Source organism: Rhinopithecus roxellana, chromosome 2 (assembly GCF_007565055.1).
Source record: "Rhinopithecus roxellana isolate Shanxi Qingling chromosome 2, ASM756505v1, whole genome shotgun sequence".
In the NCBI taxonomy this organism is placed as follows: Eukaryota; Metazoa; Chordata; class Mammalia; order Primates; family Cercopithecidae; genus Rhinopithecus; species Rhinopithecus roxellana.
This window is the reverse complement of record NC_044550.1, coordinates 81,896,465-81,912,867: the sequence shown is the minus strand read 5'-3', so window position 1 is coordinate 81,912,867 and position 16,403 is coordinate 81,896,465. Positions and strand designations below refer to the sequence as shown.

At 36.2% G+C, this 16,403-nt stretch overlaps 1 protein-coding gene across 1 annotated transcript in view; it reads left to right on the top strand.

The window, feature by feature from the left end:
* ANAPC10 (anaphase promoting complex subunit 10) overlaps positions 1-16,403 on the top strand; it is a 132,157-nt gene that overhangs the window by 29,677 nt on the left and 86,077 nt on the right. Inside the window, exon 4 of the mRNA XM_010361250.2 lies at positions 4,742-4,862. Coding sequence (XP_010359552.1) covers positions 4,742-4,862 — 121 coding nt within the window. The remainder of the gene's footprint in view (positions 1-4,741; positions 4,863-16,403) is intronic.

Sequence of the window (16,403 nt, the reverse complement as noted above, 5' to 3'; positions counted from 1 at the left end):
TGTATGCATGTTCATATTGTGTTCAGGCATAAAATGAAGGGGACCTCATGTATATTTCTGGAGTTTTCCTTTGTGTAGCTCCTTCCTCATCAATTCAGTAGACTGCCAGATTCTCTTTGGCTTCTCCCTCTTCACATTGCAGTCCCGAAATTGCCTGCAGCCAAAAACCTACTTGTTTGTAGGTCTCACTTCTTGTGTTTCCTTTCTCTCAGGACCTAGAGGCCTGTGCTGCCTGTTGCTCAGCATCTGTGGGTGCTTCATATATGTTCTCCAGTATTCTAATTGTCTGTCGTGGGAAGGCAAATTATGTAGCAGTTAACCTTCATGAGCAGACATCTCGGACTTTGTTTTATTTTATTTTACTTTTTCTTAAGACTGTATCTGCTGAAAATTGTGCATTTGGTCTCATATATACTTTCAAAACATAGTCTTTGTTGTTGTAGTCTTCAGTGAAAACTTTCATTTTAGCATCTTGTTAACATTGATACAGAGGACATTTTTCACTTTTTTTTTTGAAATGGAGTCTTGCTTTGTCACCAGGCTGGAGTGCAGTAGCGCAATCTTGACTCACTGCAGCCTCCACCTCCTGGGTTCAAGCAATTCTCCTGCCTCAGCCTCCCCAGTAGCTGGTACTACAGGCACACACCACCATGCCCAGCTAAGTTTTGTATTTTTAATGGAGACAGGATTTCACCATGTTGGCCAGGATGGTCTCAATCTCTTGGCCTCATGATCTGCCTGCCTCCGCCTCCCAAAGTGCTGGGATTACAGGCGTGCGCCACTGCGCCCGGCCCGCATTTGTCACTTTTATACCAGGAACATATATGGAAGAATATAGTTATTTATAAATATTTGCTTCTGATTTAAACAACTATGTGGACTCTGTTTATTTTGTCTCAACCTCCTGGTAATGTATCTAGCATATTAAGAAGAATGATTTTAAAAACATGTTTTGTAACTATTTTGTTTTTTACATTTAACTTTAAATGTAAAGCTATCATCTATCAAATACATTTAGCTTTAAGTTTTGTACCTTAGGGTTTATTAGTTACTCTTATATAATGTTGTCACGTAGACCTGGATTAAGTTCTGGCTCTATGGTTTACTAGATGTGTAAACAAGGACCACTTGCTTAACCTGATGTGAACCTCAGTTTCTTCATGTGTAATACAGACGCAGTAATGCTGTATTAATTAGAAATCAGAACTTCTAGTAACAGAGCTTTTGATAATGGTGTTTTCTACAAGGTGGAAATTTATTTCTTCTACCTCTTTGTGTAAGAGGAGCCTGGCAGTCCAGAAGTGGTATGGCAGCCTCACAGTGTGTTTGTGGACCCAGTTGCCTTCTCTTTTTACATTCCTTCATTCTTAGCTTGTAGATTTTATCCTCAAGGTTGTCTTATGGTTCAAGATGCCTACTGGAGTTCCACCTATCATGTCCATATCCCAGGCAGCAGGAAGGAGTAGATGCGAAAGGTAAAAGGGGCATGTTTTTCTTTTAAAGAAACCTTTAGTACACACCATCATTTTGTTTAAATCTTACTGGCCATAACTTAGTCATATGGCTATACCTAACTTTAAGGGAAGTTGGATCTTTTAGCCAGATATTATGAAGAAAGAGGGGATAAAGGGATTTTAGGCTAGGCATCTAGGAATATCTGTCACTAATGTCTTCCATTGGAATTTCATGGGTTCCAAACCTGATGAGAAATTATTCAGTAGGTGCTCGTATATGCGGTAGCAGGAGGAGGCCAAAATACCAACTTTATAAAATGGACAGAACTGATGTTTGAGAAATATAACTGCATTATATCTTCAGTCAAGTGTGTTTCCTATTATTGAACCCTAGAATTAAACAGTCTTACCTATCCAGTTATACCACTAGACCAGGTAGCATGTGCCTTTATTAAATTGGTGGCCTGAAAGAACAAAGCAAATGTTTGGTTCCTGCTAGAAGCTCTTTCTCAGGAGAAAGGGTGTAGTGAATGAGGGGATAGAGAGCGTCCAGGAGTGTTACTTATGTCTTCAGAAATAGGGAAGTATTGCCCTCTTCCTTCCCTGCTCTTGTAATATCTTATGCTACAAATATAGCATGATGCCTGGCATATAGTGAACATTCACTATGGAGTGATTATTATTATATTGATGGTTTTGAGCAGTTTTAGCTACTGCCACTATGTGTAATAGTCTGTACGTTTAATGTTATCACATACATTGCTATTTGAAAAATAGCATGTTTTTCCATGAAATACTATTTTTAAAATTCATCATGAGATAAAATTGATCAATGGTTTTAAAATTTTTTACTCTACCTTTTAATTGTTTTAAACTTTTGGTGAGGTCACAGTTTCCTATGCAAATTTAATGAAACTATTTATATAGCAAATTATACATACGATTTCTGTATGTGAACCTTACGATAATAACTCATGGCTTAGATAAAATTTAAAGAACTACAGACAACTACCTATTACTGTAAACTTGTATCAATGACTATTGAATGAGCCAAGCACAATTAATTAAAAGGAAGTTTTGGTTAAAATCATGTGAGGTAGACAGACACATTTTTTAATTTCAACTGTGCCCTCCTACTAGCTTTTTGACCTTAAGCCAGTTACTAACCTGAGTGTTATGGTTTTTTTTTTTAATCAGAAAAACAGAGATAATAATAGTTCCTATTTGACAACATTGAGAAATAAAAGAGACAATATGTATAGAGCATTACTTCTGGGTCAGACACAAAATATTCACTGGCTCTTTGCTGTTACTGGTTTTCTTATCATTAGTATTTTTAGTATTCTTTGCTTTTCTAACCTTGCCCTGATCATCTTGAAGGTAGTGAATAAGTGTACCTGAATTTCACAATTTAGAAATGTAATTATTCTGAGCAAAAAACTTGATCCTTTAGATCTGCCTTTCTTTTCTTCCTTAAAAAAAAAGTTCTTAAGAGCCATCTTCGTGATCTTTGATCTCTTCATAAGAAGAAAGATCATTTACTTCCTGCTTATGGCTCATCAAGGAAAAAGGTCTTCAAAAATTTCCTTTCTTTCTTTGCTTCCTCTCCTGTCTCCTTCCGGGCTCAGCAGAGAGAAAGATGTCAGTTTGATACCTTTGGCCTCTTTTAAAAACCTAGTAATGGTATTTATCCTGTCAGCAGTTCCTAGGTATTTAGTGTTTTACCTCTTGATCTGAGGAAAAGTCTTTGACTTTCCGTATTGCTTTCTAAAGAATAGCTTAGGCTGCAGAAGTTTGGTCTCCTTACTAAGCGCTACAGAGCCCCTGCTGTTTTTATAGGCTGACTTTTGACACAGACTACTTCTGTTCAAGGAGCTCATTGTTACTAAGTTAGTGCCAGTTTATACTAGAACTTAACTTTTAAAGCACATGTAAATGGATTTCTTAATGGGTTTTTGGGTAAGTTTTTAAGATCACCTAGATATATATATATATATTTTTCCTGGTGGCCAAATAGCACATGCGCATTTTGAAAAATTGTTCAGAAAATATAAAAATCGTAAAGAAGAAAATAAAGATCTCCTATGGTCCCATCCCACGAAAACAGTCAATTTTACTATTTTTGGGTAATTCCACCTAGGTCTTTTTCTATACACGAATATAGATTTACATGCCTTTAAAAAATTGTTGTTTTCCCTCAAATGTGATTCTTCTGCATATGTTGTTTTATAATCTTCTTTTTTCTACTGTAACTATATATGTACATGATTTTTTTAAACAGTTGTGTAGCAGTTCGTTGAATGGATATAATGTAACTTATTTAACCAATTCCCTATTGCCATGGATATTTAGGCTGTTTTTAATTTGTTAGTGATTTAATCACAGGACAAGATTTTTCTGCATCCATTTTTTCTCCAAGGCCAGCCTTCATTAGACATCAGTTTTTGAGTGTTTGTGTTACTGTATTTTAATGCATTCTCAGAAGTTTGAATTAGTGGGTCAAAGGTTGTGTTTCTACTAACTGGCGATGAAAGCACCCTTTTCTAATTAAATTTGAGTGTTATCAGTCATTTAAATATTTTCCAATATGATGATAAAACTAATATCTCTGTGTGTTTTAATTTCTTTTTCTTTATTAGACGTTGAACACATTTTCATGTTTTTTTTTGGCCACTTGCATTTTTTCTGAGGTTCATTTTCTATTATATATTTCTTCTTTCCCTAGGATATGTATGTTTAAAAATCAACAGCAAAAGAAAGAAAGAAAAAATCAACAGCAAAATTATGTTTCTTGCATTAAAACTAGGTTGTTCTATTTTTTAAAAAAGTAGTTTTCTCTTTGCTGGACTCAGTTCCTCACTTAGCTAGTTATTTTCTAGTATTAATATAGGAAATGAAGTAAGTACCTAGCAAAGGAAACCAAACTTATAAGAATAATTTCTTTGTCTAAAATACAAATGAAGAGGATGGAAATCCTTAATGCTTGTTTGCATGATAAAGTACCTAATTTGGCTTAACTGATCCTTCTTTGCTTGCATCTGGCTCTTGGCCATGTTCTACATAGGAGATGTCTGTATAATAAACATATTATCTGGACCTATATTTAACATATTATCTGGACCTATATTTTTACATTTTTCATTTTTATTGTTGAAATTAAAAGATAGGAAAATGTTGATTCAAATACTGCTTTTAGCAAACTATGATTTTTGAAATCGGAAGATAAGATGCATTGGAAATCTTTTCATATGACGAAGTGCATGTCATTTTTACTTTATTGCTTTTAGAAGAAAAACAACAGTGAAGACATTATGTATTTATGCAGACTACAAATCTGATGAAAGCTATACTCCAAGCAAGATCTCAGTCAGAGTAGGAAATAATTTTCACAACCTTCAAGAAATTCGGGTATGTCTTTCAAACTTTTGAAAATATGTCATCCTTTAACTTTTACTCATTAGAAGATAGTCACAGTTGACATTACATTAGATAGGTTAAAATGTTAATATATAGAAGGAAAATATTGGAGAAAACATGTTTGAGTGTAAAATTTATTTTCTTCTGAATTCTGATTGTTCTCTTTATTTTTTCTATGATATTTTATTATTGAAACTATCAGACCTACAGAAAATCTCAAAGAATTGTACAGTGAACCCCAACATACTCATCTCCTAATTTCTTCAGTTGTTAATATTTTGCTATATTTGCTTTATTACAATCTGTCCATCTAATTTTTTTGTGCGTTTAAAAATAATTTGCGTGTATTTGCCCATTTCACCCCAATTACCAGTGTGATATATTGGTAGATTTATCAACATTTGCTTAATTTTCATTTTTTAAGATAAAATTTATGCACAATTTTGCATAATCTTAAGTATATTGTTTGGTGAGTTTTGACAAACACATACATTTATGTAATCCCAACTCCTGTTAAAATATAGAACATTTCCACCATTCCAGATAATTCCCTCATATCTGTTCCCAGTCTTCATCTCTATCTTACCCTCAGAAAGAACTATTATACTGATTTTATAGATTGATTGATTTTTTTTTATCATAGATCCATATTGCCTGTTTTACAATGTCATATGAACAGAGTCATACAGGATATAACTTTTATGTAAGGCTTCTTTCACTCAGCCTAGGGTTTTTGAGATTCGTCCATGTAGTTGCATGTGTCACTGCTTCATTCTCTTTTACTTCTGAGTTGTATTTCACTGTTTGAGTATACCACAATATATTTATCCTGCGTGAAGTTATTAGGACAGTGCTTTAGTCCTGAAGTATTTCAGAGGTGTTTTCAGTAACTTTGAACTACATAATTGTCAAGCTCTGGCTGTTGACATTTTTGGGTCAGAAAATCATTAAGCCCAAATAATCATTAAAATCTGGTGGTTCTGAGAGATTTGGGAAGCACTTGTGATCTTTGAAAGGCCTCCAGTTAATTTGTGGTCTTGGTTCTTATTTGACTTAGTGTTTATATTAAGATTGTGTCTCTAAATTTATATTTCTTATCGGAGTTAGTAATAAAATACTTAATACAAATGACATGTACTGCATATGTATTGACAGATAAGAACAGGTGAGGATATTGTCCAAGATATTTTTGTTGTTGTTTTGTCCTTTGAGATATTCATTGTTTTTTAAAAAAATTATTAAATAAAAATTGTATGTATCATGCACAGTATGATGTTTTGAAATATGTATACTTTGTAGAATGGCTAAATAAAGCTAGTTAGCATATGCATTACTTTCACATACCACTTTTTTGTGGTGAGAACTCTTAAAATCTACTTTCAGCAGTCTTCAAGAATATAACACTTTGTTTATTAATGTAGTCACTATGTTATATACTGGATCTCTTGATTTTATTCTTCCTATCTAACTGAAATTTTGTACCCTTTGACCAACATCTTCCCAATCTCTCTTTCCATTATAGCCCCTAGAAACTATCATTCTCCTTCTGCTTCTGAGTTCAACTTTTTAATATTCTATATATAAATAAGGTCATGTGGTATCTATCTTTCTGTGCCTGGCTTGTTTCATTTAACAATAGTGTTCTCCAGTTCCGTCCATGCTGCTGCAAATGACAGGATTTCCTTCTCTTTAGGGCTGTATAATATTCCATTGGATATATATATACCCCACAGTTTATTTACCCATTCATTCATTCATTCATTCATTGATGAATACTTAGGTTGATTCTGTATCCTAGCTATTGTGAATAATGCAGCAGTGAACATGGGAGTGCCATCTTGCTGACATCTGAACTCAAGTTGTTTGTTACTTTGAGATAACTTTTTGGTCTTGTTATAGACAATTATCTTTTTTTTTTAAGACGGAGTCTCGCTCTGTCGCCCAGGCTGGAGTGCAGTGGCCGGATCTCAGCTCACTGCAAGCTCCACCTCCCGGGTTTACGCCATTCTCCTGCCTCAGCCTCCCAAGTAGCTGGGACTACAGGCGCCCGCCAACTCGCCTGGCTAGTTTTTTGTATTTTTTAGTAGAGACGGGGTTTCGCCGTGTTAGCTAGGTTGGTCTCGATCTCCTGACCTCGCGATCCACCCGTCTCGGCCTCCCAAAGTGCTGGGATTACAGGCTTGAGCCACCGCGCCCGGCCAGACAATTATCTTAACATACTTTTTTTTTTTTTTTTTTTTTTTTTTTTTGAGACGGAGTCTCACTCTGTTGTCCAGTCTGGAGTGCAGTGGTATAATCTTGGCTCACTGCAACCTCTGCCTCCCAGGTTCAAGCAATTCCCATACCTCAGCCTCTTGAGTAGCTGGGATTACAGGAATGTGCCACCATGCCCAGCTAATTTTTTCTATTTTTAATAGAGACAGAGTTTCGCTGTGTTGGCCAGGCTGGTCTAGAACTCTGGCCTCAAGTGATCTGTCTCTCTCGGCCTCCCAAAGTGCTTGGATTACAGGCATGAGCCACATGCCCGGCCCTTACTTTTAAGAAACCTTTCTTGAAAACTAATTTCAGCTTTTGAAAATTTGAAAAATTGTTGTAAATTAGATAGATTTCTTTTAATTTAAAAATATTTCTTCTTTTGTCTGACAGGCCATACTGGTTGATCTGTACTTCCTGTGCTTGAATAGATTAACAAATAAATCAGCTTGTAGTTTTCTTAAGTTCTTCTGTTCACCCAGCGCTTTTTAAATTCAGAATATTTAAAATTTTTTAAAAATCATAATCAATTTTTTTTTCCTTTTTTTGACAGAGTCTTACTCTGTCACCCAGGCTGGAGTGCAATGGCCTGATCTCAGCTCACTGCAACCTCTGCCTCCCAGGTTCAAGTGATTCTCCTACCTCAGCCTCCTTTGTACTTTTAGTAGAGATGGGGTTTTGCCATCTTGGCCGGGCTGGTCTTGAACTCCTGACTTCAAGTGATCCACCCACCTCGGCCTTCCAAAGTGCTGAGATTACAGGTTTGAGCCACCGCACCTGGCCTCTTATTTTTGGACCAATTGACAGTCCTTCTTTTAGTCACATATCTGATACATTTAATTAGTGTTTGATTCTTTGATGACTTGACATATTAAATTGTACTTTATTAAAAATTTCACATTATCAAATGATGAGATCACTCATATTGATAAGCCTTTTGTAAGTAGAGTTGGCTTCTTTTGATTTATAACTAAAGATTTATCATATAGCTCCTCAGGCAGTTGTGATAAGTGAAACACTAGCAATAAAATGTTTTGATTTGATATACATGGTATATATTTGAAACATCCACTAGATGTCACTGTTGTCCTTTATTTTCTAGTTTCATAGCCTATTTGTAGTAAGTTCAAGACCTCAAGTAATCTTAGTTGTACTAGTTTTTCCTAGAGAATATATATGCAAGAACTCTTTGATGCATTTTTGGGAAGTGTACATATTCATGTGAAATTTCTAGGTATTTGTATTAAAGATGTTTTGTATTCTATTGTAAATTTTACTAACATTAAATGAGGATTTTGGGAAGTTAACAGGAGAAACTTTAAGTGATATTTGGACCTTGTGAAATACTTTTAATCTAGTCTTTGCTTCTATTATGTCATCTAAGTGCTGAAACATTAGCCATATAGAAAAAGAGCTCTTATAGGTAGTCTCTTAATTTTTTCTAAGTGTTTATATTTCTGTTTAGTGACCACATAGCCTCATGAGACCAGTAATAACAAAATATTACCAGGTGATAATGTGAGTTGTTTTCCTGGAAAACTTAATGAACATACTACTTTTCTGCAATAGTTCTCACTAAGGAACCATAATTTTTGGATGTTTCTTTAAATTATTAGTGCCTAGCTTTTGCAACTCATGATATGAATACTTTTATCTTTTAATTATACATCTTTGTATGAGATTTATACTGTTTACCTTTTTTTTCTTTCTAAGTTAAATAAGAGCCTGATAGCACTTTGCTTTTTAAGGAAAGATGAAGCAGATCATGATTTTATTTTTTCTGTTATTCTACCACAATATCTAAATATATATAAAAAATCTTTGCTGCTTCTAACTCAGATACTAAAACAAGTAATTAAAATAGTGTGAATTTTTTATGAAGTTTTTAGAGTCATCATTTAATTAGTTATAGTACTGATTTAAATGAGTAGAAAATCCACCTAAATCTTTTTATATTTTTCCATGTATACTTGCCCACTGGAGGGTGTAGTGTAGTGTGTATTGAAATGTTTTAATAGATTTTCCTTTTTTTTCCCACTAGAAATTATGAATTTGTTTACTTGAAATGCTTATTTTTTGTAATTGTTGATTTGAAGTAATAACTGAAAAAATAGTCTAAGATGAGAAAAGCTAATAGCTACCTTATTTAGCAGTAAATTCTTTTCTATCCTATTTTCCTTCATTTTAGTTATGAAGCATGTATTGTATCTAGATCTTTGTTACTTCTATTGATAACTCTCTACAAAGGCATCAGACCCTTCCTTTAATACCCTAGAATGTGTATTTTAACCACTATACCAGAGGACTTAAATTGAACTTTCTGCTAAGTAGTCACAAGATATTAAAACTGAATTTGGCCAAACAGAATATGTTTAATGACAAAATTGAAATTATTTATGCTTCCCATTGTACTTTCTTGTATTCAAAATATCCCATTCCACATAAATTGAAAACCAACAATTTAAGAACATTTTATAAGATGTTTGCAATTTATTGCTTCTACACAAGAGATTGTTTCCATGTAGAAGTGATAATTTAGCATTTCTGAGTCTACATTGTCTTTCTTTGCAGAATGCCTCATCTCAGTTGGGTTACTTCTGTGTATGAATTCATGTTATTCAAGAGAAATTTTCAGATCAAGATGGTAGTTTTTAAATTCTTAAATCTTTTGCATTTTAGCATTATGTTTTGATATAATGTTGTTCTTTTCTTTTGCTCTCAGAAGGGAAAATAATGTGTGAGATAATTTTTTTTTTTATCATTTAGAGCAATGGACCAAAGAACATTATATTTTAGATGTGACCATTATAGCATTTTAGAAAATATCTCTAGCTGAAATTCAAGGATACTTAAAGTCCTTTTCAATTTGCTAACTAGTTATTGTTGTTTTTAAAAATTATTGTAGAATATTTTGTACTTAAATATGAAACTAAAGTGTTTTTTTAGACATACTGTGACAGTTCTCAAATTATTTCTATATTGTTATATGAGAAACAACTTGTTAAGGTTAAGTAGATACTTTCAGCATATGTGAAAGTTGTCCTTTGGTTTATTGCTTCTAAAATTTGTGGCCACGAAAGAATAAAATATTGATAGAGCACAAGAGCACAAGATCGAGTACTTAAGTGAATTTTAAACCTGTTTTTGTCTTCAGATAATAAAGCTGTTACCAAGTGATTTTTTTTTTTAAAGAGGCTTGAAATAAGTCTTCAGTGTTAAAGAAAGCTGTAATGTTTTCCCATGGTTTCATGTGGCCTTTCGCTCTCTACTTGTGTCCTTATTTCAGTAGCACAACCATGTGAGTCCATATATGGTACTTTGACAGAAGTGGTTCATGTATCAGTTCTTTTGATAAAATAATATTTCCTATTATAATTTGAGTTCCACTAATGTATGTGATAGAGTAAGAAGATGCAACAAAAGCTCTGGCTCTATTCGTTGATCCCAAAATCTACTTATATTTACTTTCTTATGAGGGGCCTATTTTAAACAATTTAATATAAAGTAGAATGACTTAGGCAGTATCTATAAATATCAATTGGTTTGATAAGACAGAAAGTGTAATTTATCAAGTCTTTGGAAAAATAGTTTTTGTTGAATTTAGCCAGTTTAAAAGATTTTTTTTTTTTAATTAGTTTCATAACTAACTTTAGTTCATCTTTGAAATCATTGTAGAGTATTTTGGTGTGATACACATAATTTTTAGGCCAAAAAATGTTATCTTCTAACTTTCTCTGGAAACAATATATAGAATTTTTGAAAACGTTTATTTGTTGTATGCATCACTTATTTCTAAAATGGAGCTGAGCAACTATGCATTTGGGGTATATTTCCTTTTGGAACTAAAATATGTTATACAGAAAAGTATCATCTGTATTTTTAAGAAGTATCATCTATATTTTAAAGAAACTTCATCTTGTTTTTGTTTGACCACAAACTTATACTGTAGATTATTTAAGAGATGTAGTCTGGCATTTCATACAAAACAGATTCATGCTTTATTCTGTGAATAATGCTGTGGGGCCTGCCAAGTGCCAGGTACTAGTTAGATACTGGGGATACAATAAAGTCACAGTTTCTGCCTTTGAGCACTTCATAGTCTCATGGAAGAGATACGCAAAAAATTCTCAGTTGCCATATAGTATAGTAAGTACGTGGAGGTGGCTATGGGAACACAATGGAATATTGTGTTTAGAAACACAATATTGTTTTGTGGTTTTAAAAGCCCAGTGGTTTAAAAAGCTGAAGAGGTTGATGGTTCAACTGACTGTTTAGGATAAATACAAAGCCTATTCAGGTGCAAAATCAAGTGGAGGCATTCTAGCAGGGTCATGATGTACATAAAGGTATGGAAGCACAGTAGCATGGTATAGTGACAGAAGTGCAAGTAATTCAGTCTGCCTAGAAGCTGGATAGGTCTGAGGGAGTGATAAGAAAGACTGAAGAAGTATTTATTCATTCAACACATTTATTGTGATGTAGCATGGTTCCCATACTTAAGTTTACATTCTTGTAGGGAAATAAATATAGTATATAATTGTTTCAGTGAAAATGTATAGTCGTTTTATACATAATGTCAGACATTAAATGAGGAAACATTGACACAGCTTAATCATGGGAATGCTGGAGCTGGAGCACCTAAAGACCAGGTAGGTATAATATTAGCCAGGTAAAAATTATGAGGATTTAATTAAGGCTACGGCAGTTGGGTTCCAGAGGAAAGGATATATTTGAAATAAATTAAAAGGACTTGTGACTGATTGCTACCTGGGATGTATTCAGAATATTGCGTAGAATTCGAGTAAGTAGAAAGTAGAAAGGGGCATCTAGAATTCTTTTTTTTTTTTTTTTTTTTTTTTGAGACAGAGTCTGGCTGTGTCGCCCAGGCTGGAGTGCAGTGGCGCGATCTCGGCTCACTGCAAGCTCCGCCTCCCGGGTTCATGCCATTCTCCCGCCTCAGCCTCCGAGTAGCTGGGACTACAGGCGTCTGCCACCACACCCGGCTAATTTTTTGTATTTTTAGTAGAGACGGGGTTTCACCATGCTAGCCAAGATGGTCTCGATCTCCTGACCTCGTGATCCACCCGCCTCGGCCTCCCAAAGTGCTGGGATTACAGGCTTGAGCCACCGCGCCCGGCCCATCTAGAATTCTTAGCTTAGGCAACTGGTTGAAAGTTGGCATTTACTAGAAATGGCATACAGAGAAGGAACATTCTGAGGGGGAGGGGCAGAGAGAAAGGGGCTTCGATAATAAGATTAATTTTGGTCACTGATTTCTGGTATCTCTTCAAATGGAGAGATTTTCAGTAGGTAGTCCATGGATAGTAGGGTATGGTATATGGATCTGAACCTAAGGAAAGAAGTCTGGGTTAGAGGTATAGATCTGGGAATCATCAGTGTGTAAATCGAAGTTTAGATATAAAATAAAAGTTCTAGGGCTGGGACCATGAAGATGCCAATATTCAATAATTGGATAGGAAAAAGTTATCCAGTGACGAAAGCTGAGAGGAACTCCCAGAAAGATGAGAAGAAAATTAAGAGAATATGTTGTCACAGAAGCGGAAAGAAGTCAGGAGTATCTAGGCAGATAGGGACTGAAACATTTCCTGTATTTCATGTTTTAAAAGGCAGTTTGCTTAATGTAATTTACTTAATGCAATTCTGAACTAAGGTAGTTCTTGAAACTTGTTTAAGCACTCTTTGGAGTAATTGTTTCTAAATGTATAGATTGGGAACTAACGAAATGATTTAATAGCAGGAATTCCATCTTTTCTAATTATAACATTTGTGCCAAATAAGATGATTCTGAGGAGGATTCTTGTTTCATAATGTGTTGATTTGGAAGGTTTTGTGCTGCTAATGCATACTTAAAGTAAACTTAGAAGTTGATGAATTTTCTTACAAGAACATTGTCCTGTAAAGGTTACTTTTTTCTAGTGATCTTTTGCAGCAGTTATAGAAGACCTACACTGTTTCTTTTAGGCAAAATGGCAATGGTAATAGCTTAGGGCAAAGAAGACAAAAAAACCCACAAAATCTAAATTCCCTTTATTTAACCATATGACAGAATATAATTCAATAGAAATATGCATTTTACTTATGAAAATGAAAATGACATGGTTTTAGAAATGGAGATTATCAACCCCTCTTATAAGGAAAACATACTGGGAATATAGCCTGCTGATCAGAGCAGGGGTGGGCACCTGGCTGAGAACCTAGCATAGTGTCTGAAACAGTAGGTATTTAATTAAAGTGTTGTTAAATAACCATACTGTTACAGGGCCCCGCCACTTACCCAAACTTGTTAACTTTTGGGTCGGGGGTTTCTGCACTACAGTCTCTCCAGTGGTCGCCAGAAAGATGTTACAAGAAAAGGGGTCCCAATCCAGACCCCAAGAAGGAGTTCTTGTATCTTGTGCAAGAAGGAATTCAGGGCACATCCATAAAGTGAAAGCAAGTTTATTAAAAACGTAGAGGAATGAAAGAATGGCTACTACATAGAGCAGCCCCGAGGGCTGCTGGTTGCCCATCTTTATGGTTATTTCTTGATGATATGCTAAACAAGGGGTGGATTATTCATGTCTCTCCTTTTTAGACCATATAGGGTAACTTCCTGACTTTGCCCTGGCATTTGTAAACTGTCATGGCGATGGTGGGAGTGTAGCAGTGAGGACGACCAGAGGTCACTCTTGAGACCATCTTGGTTTTGGTGGGTTTAGGCCAGCTTCTTTACCGCAGCCTGTTTTTATTAGCAAGGTCTTTATGACCTGTATCTTATGCTGACCTTGTATCTCATCTGGTGACTTAGCATGCCTTAACTGTCTGGGAATGCAGCCCAGTAAGTCTCAGCTTCATTTTACCCAGCTCCTCTTCAAGATGGAGTTGCTCTGGTTTCACACGCCTCTGACAATACCAGCAGTTCATAGGCTTGCCGTTGACTCATGCTTGTGTAGTTTGCTTCAAAAAGATTATCTGGGCAAATCAGATTCCCTGTCTCAGACATTTTAAAAACTTTTTTAATTGCAAAAAACATATACCATAAAATTTACCACCTAAACCATTTTTTATGTACAGTTAGTTCGGTAGTGTTACATATATGGTATTCACGTGGTTGTGAATACACATTTCCAGAACTTTTTTGTCTTTCAAAACCAAAAATCGTTGTCATTAGTAACAACTCCCAGTTTCCCCCTTCTCCAGGCCCTGGGGAGCACTATTCTAGTTTTTGTTTCTATGAATTTGACTGCTTTAGATACCTCATATAAGTGAAATCATACAATATTTGTCCTTTTTTGACTAGCTTACTTCACTTAGCATAATGTACTCAAGCTTCATGTTGTATCATGTGACAGGATTTCCTTTATTTATTTATTTATTTATTTATTTATTTTTTTGAGATGGAGTCTCGCTCTGCCGCCCGGGCTGAAGTGCAGTGGCTGGATCTCAGCTCACTTCAGCTCACTGCAAGCTCCGCGTCCCGGGTTCACGCCATTCTCCTGCCTCAGCCTCCCGAGTAGCTGGGACTACAGGCGCCTGCCACCACGCCCAGCTAGTTTTTTTTTTGTATTTTTTAGTAGAGACGGGGTTTCACCATGTTAGCCAGGATAGTCTCGATCTCCTGACCTCGTGATCCACCCGTCTCGGCCTCCCAAAGTGCTGGGATTACAGGCTTGAGCCACCGCGCCCGGCCCTTTATTTATTTTTAAATTTAATTTATTTTTTATTTTTTGAGACAGAGTCCAGCTCTGTCACCCAGGCTGGAGTGCAGTGACATGATCTCAACTCACTACAGCCTCTGCCTCCTGAGTTCAAGTGATTCTCATGCCTCAGCCTCCTGAGTAGCTGGGACTACAGGCACATACCACCATGCCTGGCTAACTTTTGTATTTTTAGTGTAGACAGGGTTTCACCATTTGGGGCAGGCTTGTCTCGAACTCCTGACCTCAGGTGATCCACCCGCCTCGGCCTCTCAAAGTGCTGGGATTACAGGTGTGAGCCACCTCAGCAGCCTCCTTTTTTTTTAAAGACCAAAAAATATTCAGCAGGTACAAAATATATGTACTTCATTTTGCTTATCTATTCATCTCTCAGCGGTCACTTGGGTTGTTCCCACCTCTTGCCTAGTGTGAATAGTAGTACTGTGAACAGTGGGTGTACACGTATCTTAAGATCCTTTATTCATCTCTTTTGGGTATATATGCAGATGTTGGATTTCTGGATCACAAGGTAGTTCTATTTTTAATTTCTTTGCTTAGAAATTTAACTCAGAAGAAACAGAGGCAAAGTTAGCATTGGCAAGATCTGATACTGAGAGACAGTGATATGGAAAAGGATGGGTAAGATGAAGGGCCATGAGCAAACTGAAGTTATAAAGTAAAAGAGTACAACTATAAGATACGGGAAGACACAGAATGGTGTAGAATGAATAAAATAGATGCAAGAGTAGAGACATAACAAGGAGAAAGAACAATAAACTTGAGCCAGTGTCTGGTGTCTCTGATAGTCTTCATTTACTGACCTCTTTCATACTTGACCACTTTTCCCTGAGTTCCATGTACAAACATATGCACACACACACACATGCACATGTGCACACACACATACACTATTCGGTATGTCCCCTCATCCTGTGGTAAGTTTTTTTTTTTTTTTGAGACGGAGTCTTGCTCCATTGCTCAGGCTGGAGTGCAGTGGCGCAATCTCGCTAACTGCAAGCTCCATCTTCCGGGTTCATGCCATTCTCCTGCCTCAGCCTCCAGAGTAGCTGGGACTATAGGCACCCGCCACCACGCCTGGCTAATTTTTTGTGTATATTTTTTAGTAGAGATGGGGTTTCACCATGTTGGCCAGGATGGTCTCGATCTCCTGACCTTGTGATCCGCCTGCCTCGGCCTCCCAAAGTGCTGGGATTACAGGTGTGAGCCACTACGCCCGGTGTGGTAAGTTTGGAGTAAATATTTCTGGCAACTAGCATGTTGCTGATTAAAACAGTAGTAATCGGGCCGGGCTAGGTGACTCAGGCCTGTAATACCAGCACTTTGGGAGGCCGAGGCAGGCAGATCACGAAGTCAAGAGATTGAGACCATCCTGGCCAACATGGTAAAACCCCATCTCTACTAAAATTAGAAAAATTAGCTGGAAGTGTTGGGAAGTGCCTGTAATCCCAGCTACTCGGGAGACTGAGGCAGGAGAATTGCTTGAACCTGGGAGGCAGAGGTTGCAGTGAGCCGAGATTGCGCCACTGCAGTCCAGCCTGGTGACAGAGTGAGACTTCACCTC